Source organism: Benincasa hispida, chromosome 9 (genome assembly GCF_009727055.1).
Source record: "Benincasa hispida cultivar B227 chromosome 9, ASM972705v1, whole genome shotgun sequence".
Classification (NCBI taxonomy): Eukaryota; Viridiplantae; Streptophyta; class Magnoliopsida; order Cucurbitales; family Cucurbitaceae; genus Benincasa; species Benincasa hispida.
Window position 1 is genome coordinate 64325815 of NC_052357.1, and position 7571 is coordinate 64333385.

Below are 7571 nucleotides of genomic sequence, written 5' to 3' on the forward strand. Positions count from 1 at the left end.
TGAAATTTCATAATTTAAATTGATACGCTTATGAAAATTTGGGGGTTTAAATTGACAATTATTAATTTGTGATTTAAATTGATACAACTCCCAAAGTTCAATGTTTAATTAATACAATCTCAAAAGTTCGAGATTTAAATTGATATAATTATTAATTTATGGTTAAAATTGATACAATTCCAAAGTTCAGGAGTATAAATTCATATTTACTTTTTTACTTTTTTTTCCATTTTAGTTTCTATTATTATTTTTGCTTGAAATGTCTAATTTGAATTTTTGTATTTTTAACAAATTTAAAAATATTTCTATAATCGTTTTGAGGTAAAAAGAAATCTAGTATCTACGGGCATTTCTTTTATAAAAATTTAAAAATATATTCATGTAGTCTTTTCTTATATAAAAATTATTATTTAGCTAAGCTATCATTTTTGGTCTTTGTACATTTGTTAAACTTTGGTGTTTACACTAACACATGTCCAATTTTAATGCATGTACTTTTAATAAATCTTAAGATTTTACCTCTACTATTAGTTTGTTAATTTTTTAAAATTCTTTTATTATTCATTAGTATTTCATTCTAATTTTTAAAAACATAATCATATATAAATATTTTGTTTCCTTACATGAAAAATACTATTATTATTATTTAGTCAATTTCCAAAGCATAAAGACTAGAATGGTATTCTAACCTTATTATTACTATTTAACCAATTTTAATAAAAGAAAATTAAGTTTCAATGAATAAGTTTAATGTTTATTAAAAATACATCGAACGAAATGTGAAGACGAATATGGTATTTTAACTTTATTTTTACAATATATATATATATGAAATTCGAAAGAAAATAACAAGTTGAACCAAAAGGGAGGGGTCCTATTTCAAATCCAGAACCAAAATTTGTACTACAAAAGAATGTGACTGGCTTAGTCAAAAAATTATTTTAAAAAATTATATATATAGATATTAAAAAAAATATAAAAGTGGGGAACAAGAACATACCCACGTACATGTTTGGTTCACGGGTTGGAAAATTTTTCGTTTGGATTAAAGTTGAAAAGTTTTACCATGTACCTTTGGAGAAAACTAGTCTTACAGCTGTGAATTTGATTAACTTTATTATATATATAGTGAATATTCATAGTTTAATTGAGTCCAAATGTAACTTTATTTATTTTCTTTGAAATAAATAAACTTGCATATTAGATATAAAATTACTATAGGTAGACCAACTTACAGAATATTCATAGTTTAATTGAGTCCAAATGTAACTTTATTTATTTTCTTTGAAATAAATAAACTTGCATATTAGATATAAAATTACTATAGGTAGACCAACTTACAGTTCTTCAAAATGCTAGTATAAACTCCAAGCTAATACATATAATTTAATAGTTAAAGCAGAATATTTTTTTTTACACCCATCTCAATTAAAATGCTGTATTTGTCCATTTGAAGGAAATCTCCCCAATAATTCTTCCTGAAGTTACCCTTTGTTTACCCTATCAAAAACCAAGAACCGCCAAAAAAATACACTATACCTAAAAGTCAAAAGACAGTAACTTTTCAACCTAATAATTCGGTGAGGTTATTTCAAACTTCAAAATATATTCAAGTGATGAAGTGGTAGCTCTGAAATTTTGTACATAAAATTTCAAGTCCTAAAACCTTTTTTTAAAGATGAGATAATTAAAATCTCTTCCATTGATTTAACTTTTGATTGATCAATCGAAATGCTTATACATCTAATTGATCAACAACCAATCTTTCGTGTTATACAAAATCAACCGTCACTGAATCTAAAATTGGTGTATCGATCACTATACGATTGATGATTTTTAGTTCACCCCATAAGGAAAGGCTTAGCCTAATTTTGGATAAACAAGCTTCAAAATACATATACATTGAACAAGGCAGTAAAACAGATGTTTCAAGCAAACAGTATGTCTGTCTAAACCACACCTAAAGCATAGGGGGGGGAAAACTATGAAAGTTATGATAAATTCTATGCAGCAGACTTGAAATGAAACTCATCTATGGTGGAATATATCAAACCTTCATCTTCAAGAGATCTTATGGAGTTTCTGAAAGGAGAAAAAAAAGGTTTAAAAAAAAGTAGTAGAAGTTAATTGCCATATTAACCACACAAGTGAGGTGAGGAGGGAAGGAGGCTTACAGTATTTTCTCCATTGGAATTTTCAGTTGTTGGGAAAGTTCATCTCTGTGTATCCCTCTTTCTTTTGCACTGGAAAAAAAAGTTTATTAGGAAAAGAAAATTAACTTCTCCATTATAGGAAACCATTTTTCTCATGATACCAGAATAAGTAATTTATACACAACAATTTTCATAGAACAATTTTTTAACTCCCATGATCGTTATGCTAAATTATATTTAATTGTCAAATCAATAAAATAACTTCACTAAAGATCAACTAAAATATACGTACATCTACATAGTTTACTCCAATTAACAAACTTTGGTAAAAACTAACTTCACATGACAAATAATTTTGGAATATTTTGATAGTACATAGGCTAAATTTCAACATTTGAAAGTACAAGAATTAAAATAAAATAAAATCCAAAATACAGAAACCAAAAAGATATTCAAACCTATATTTTTCTAATACCATTAGTATTTAAGGTAAATAGATCTCAAGGATGCAACTAATCTACTAAGCACGGATATTGACACAAGACACAGATATAACACCACAAAGACACGATGACATGCCATAAAACATAACACGACAAGGACAAGTTTATTAAAATATACATTTTTAAAAATATTTTTTTTATATCAAAAAAAAATCCAAAAGTAAATGAGTCGATGTATTTAAATGTTTAAAAAACTTAATTCATGTATTTCCAACTCAAAATTTATCATTATTGTTATATATGTGTCTTTTTAGTCTAATCAACAAATGTTTTGTGCATGTCTAACACATTTGTTGCACTAACACGAATCCATTATGTATCCAATAACTGTTGGAGTACGCTAGCCAAACTAAAGTGTGTGTGTTTCTTAGCTAACAACAATTAGTTGAAATATATATATATATATATATATATATAATATATACTCTTTTTTTTTTTTTTTTTTTGCAAAGATTCCAATATGAGTGGCCCACATGAAAATTGAACCGTGCAACTTAAAGTCATACCTTGTCCCCTTATTATTGGGCCAAGGGCCAACTCAATATGAGTGTCTATAGAACCAATAATCAGAAGTGACCCGACTAAAAGTCAACCACCGACCTAACGTCTTGTTTTCTATTCACAGAGGTTGCCAAGTACCACGAATGACTCACAGTCACATCTGATGATGGAATTCAATTATTTAAATGTAAAACCACCTTGTTTCCGGACCAAAGGCAAGCTTAAGTCTATCTCATATAGGATAAATGCACAGTAACCAGCCAACAAGTAAAACAATCTGAAAAGGAAAATTAAAAATTGGTCTGGGACAACTTACACGCTGGAGGGCAGCTGCAGATAGTCGAGAACCAACTCATCACAGTTCTTTTTAACATCAACAGTATGCTGCTCAGATGGCTGCAAAATGAAATTAGATTTGAATTTCAATCAAGCAATCTTTCATAAGATATTGATACACTATCTAATTATTAGAGAAAATGACCCTCCAAATATCTACACAATAATATGATATTGTTCACTTTAAACATAAACCTGCATAATTTTACTTTTGATTTAATCCAAAAAACACCATACCAATAGAGATATTATCCCTCACTTATAGACCCTATGATCGATCTTAGCCAATGTGAGACTATTGTCGCATTTTCAATAATAATCATGGTTAAGACTCACTATTCCCGAAGATGCTGTCTGATGTCCACTCGAGCCATTCTGCACTGGAGTCTTCACAATTGAATCTGAGGATTGGAACTGTGTTGGTCCATCGCCGTTGAGATTCTAGCAGTTTAAGCACAAATGAATTGAGAATTATGATCTTCGTTAATAGTTTGTTTTATTTATTGATTAAAGAAAAACAAAATTACAAGTTAGAAGCACAACTATCAAGTCAGCTCCAGCAACCAGTACCTGTAGCTTGGAATTCCGCAAGTGGTCATGTATGCATTCAATAAAGTGGAATGTAATTTCGTCAAAATTTGTAACAGGCCTGGTAAAACATAACCAAATTCGTCACTCAGTCGATCAAAGATACAACAGGCACAGAGAATTTGCCATTAGACGGTTTCAAATACCCAACCAATTACTTGATATTGGTCACTGTCTAGTGACCAAGCTTGGAAAAAAGATCAATACATTGGACAGTAGTTTCAAGCAGAAATTTTAGGCAATCACAGGTTAACAAAGTGAAACTATATACCATTAACAATAAATTAATTTAATCCAGAGGTTTGCTTGCTCATAATTTTTCTAATTGCGAATGTCCAGAATTAGTAATGTCTCTTGTTCCTTTACTTTTCCCAAAGAATCAAAGGAAATCAATTACTGCAAATTTTAATGGAGAAACGAACATTTCTCAAATCAACACCGGCAAAATGTTGCAAAATCCCATATGTAAATGTCATCATCCAAATTATGTCCTCCGGAAATTTTTTAACTGATTTTAAGTCGAGGATTAGTACAGAATTGAACTAATGCCACTACTGTGTCAAAACTAACAAATGCCACATCTCATAGTGCCCATGCACTGGCAACGTGAGAAGTTAAGACCATTTCTGAAAATTTCTTAAATCCATTGAGAAAGAAGCTTGAGAATTCCAAATATCAACTGTCAGAGCACCTAATATTTCTCTGCAACTGGCTCAGCCCCAGGACCTTCAAATAATGTAAATATTTAATGCAAACACTTCAAAAACAAGTTTTCTTATCCTGACATGTGGAGTTTAAAAATTACGAGCACTGTGATTAGAAATGAATAAAATGGTCACCTTCACTTGTTTGTAAAATGTGAGTAAAACCGGCCTATTTGCACAGACAATACCCATTTCTTTTGGATCTTAACAGGTACCCCTCTCCATAACAATCAAGCTGAGCTCGAGGACACTGTAGAACATACCCTGGTTGTTTTACCTACAAATCCAGTAGACTATATTTGCTGCTATTGATTTTAGAACTGAAAGTCAGCACGATAGAACAGATTCTAATCATCCTACTCGAGCAAGGTTGTATATTTGCTGGTTTTACTATAAAAATGAATTAGAACATATATGGCCTCTTTCCAAAACGGTGCTTAGCTAATATTGACCTACTTCAACTCATTTGATGTGCAAATCCTAAAGTTTCAACATGCAATAAAAACACCAAGCAGGATGATAACCTTAAATGTAAAACATTTAACTTTAAAGAGAACCCAAGCGCATGTAAACAAATTGAAGAGAATCAAAATATCATACCTTACAGAGAATGCAAATATTTGCTTGTTACTTTGAAATATTTTCAAATGCCCATTCACCCGTACATACATTCCATCTCTATGCCATAAAAGAAAACGTCATCAGCACCACTAAAGCATTTGTCATCACAAGAGAATCGAACTAGATGAGAACTTACTGTATTTCCTCCATTTGCTTAGTGTCAAAAGTGTCGTTTACCCTGAATAAATTTTGACACACATTCTTTAGTAAAATAGAGTAGATACACTACTGGAATGAAGATTTAATTAAAAGGTTTAAGAAGATTTCAACTGCAACAGTATACCATCTTTTGCAACCAATTGTTCCTGTTCCATCATCTACAGTGAATGTGATGTCTGTATTCCTTTCAGCTTTCTCAGAGACCTTCCCAACGATATTAACCTTTTTCTCAATATTTAAAATGTTAGTACTTACAACAAAGAGAATTTACAAGCCTGAGACATCCTCAAACTAAAAAATGAACGAGTCTCTGTGCATGGCAAATCAGATGAAAAGACAAAGGTTGTGTAGAAGCTTAAAGACTATAAATCTACAAGAAATACACACGCAAGTGATCAAATCTGGAGGAGCCAATCAGGAATATGTTCATCAACAGGCCGTTTTGGTACTTGTCATGCTGGGAAAAGTTACATGTTGCTTATACATTAAAATTTACTCTATCAAATTTCAACCATTTGACGACTGTTTGTTACAATTAACATTTATGTAATGTAAAAAACTGAAATACACAAACTCCCTTATGCTTTGAATATTCAACACTCTGCCAACATAATGTTCATGCTTCTTTAGGTTAAAGGGTAAAAGAATCTACAACTACTAAACCACCCAAAAAAAAAAAAAATAGCATTGCTACATTGCCAGATAAATTTAACATAAATTTGATTCTGTACAGCATTTCCTTGTCATCGCTTTTAGATAATACATAGCAGTTTATAAAAGTGAGAAAGAATGCAAGGAAGTATACATTTGTAATGTCAACGCCGTTGAGTACAAAGTTGGCCTTCTCCTCGCCAGAATGTGAAGCTTCACTTATCTGTTTTACAGTTACCGGAACCAAGCCCGGCGATTCTCGACTCTGCATGGAATAATTAAAAAGATGTAAAAAAATGGGAGAAAATGTAACATTCACCAATTGCCATTTTATTAACGACTTTCTCCGATGATTTATCCAATATCACTAATTCGACAAACGGAATTTTGTCTACAATAAAAAATAACAGTATAAATCAAATGAGTTAGATCCCCGTTTCTTCAATTTTAACACCGTTCCAATCATCGTTCCAACGAACTAAAAACGATTTAGGTTTGCGCTTTCGTTTTGCTCTCACTTGATTCTTGCTATCCAGCAACAAAAAGAAGTATTGATTCCTTGAAAAGCCAATTCTATCCATTAATCTTAAAAATCTCTCTCAATCGAGCAGAAATTTAGAAGTTGAAGCAGCGACTTACCTTCGCGGAAGAGGAATCATTGGTCTGAGAAGACGTAAATCCAGAGGCGGAATCAAACTGGGTACCGGAGAACATTCTTCCAAATCCTGTAAGTAGTAACTCGATCGATGAATAATCAACAGTGGAGAGAGGGAAATGAATTGCGATGCAAATATGAACATATGGAACTGGAAGTTTTTCGTTTTCCCGCCATTGATGCTCAGATTTCCCGCCAGAATTTGTGAGCTGCAACGCCCACAGAGCCCAATCTCTCGTTCACTTCTATCCGTGTAAATTTATGGGCTGGCCCTGTTTTTACCCAATTTACTCGAATGAAAAATGATGAAACGTACTTTATGACCGCTGGAAATATATCAAAGTATTAGTAAATATAATAAAACGCACAAAAAAATTATAGCAATAAAATTCATATCCAATCCTTGGAGTCTATCAGTGATGGCTCTGGGACGAATAGATTTTGCTATACTTACAATTCTTTTAGAATATTATTATACACTTAATTATTAACCTTAAAAATACTACAAATTGTAATTGCTCTAAAAAAATAAATGTGATGGCGGATGAGAAGCACTCTGAGCGCTATTATAAAAATTAAGGTTGGTAAAAATCTTCATGGAGTGGAAATCCCCAGTTTGATCGGGGATGCATTAAATTGAGGATTATAACCGGGTCCCGATTAGGCATGTTGAGAGTATCCCGTCCTCGATCCCGACCCT

At 31.6% G+C, this 7571-nt stretch overlaps 1 protein-coding gene across 1 annotated transcript; it reads right to left on the bottom strand.

Moving 5' to 3' along the window:
* Nucleotides 1-1747: 1747 nt before the first annotated feature.
* LOC120085441 (replication protein A 32 kDa subunit A-like) lies at nt 1748-7115 on the bottom strand. The gene is made up of 10 exons (XM_039041402.1): nt 6856-7115; nt 6371-6481; nt 5690-5787; nt 5543-5584; nt 5386-5463; nt 4064-4142; nt 3830-3934; nt 3474-3553; nt 2175-2243; nt 1748-2082 (listed from the first exon to the last, which is right to left on the bottom strand). Exons 1-10 carry the CDS (start codon nt 6928-6930, stop codon nt 2004-2006), a joined length of 816 nt encoding a protein of 271 aa, XP_038897330.1. The 5' UTR covers nt 6931-7115; the 3' UTR covers nt 1748-2003.
* Nucleotides 7116-7571: the final 456 nt, after the last annotated feature.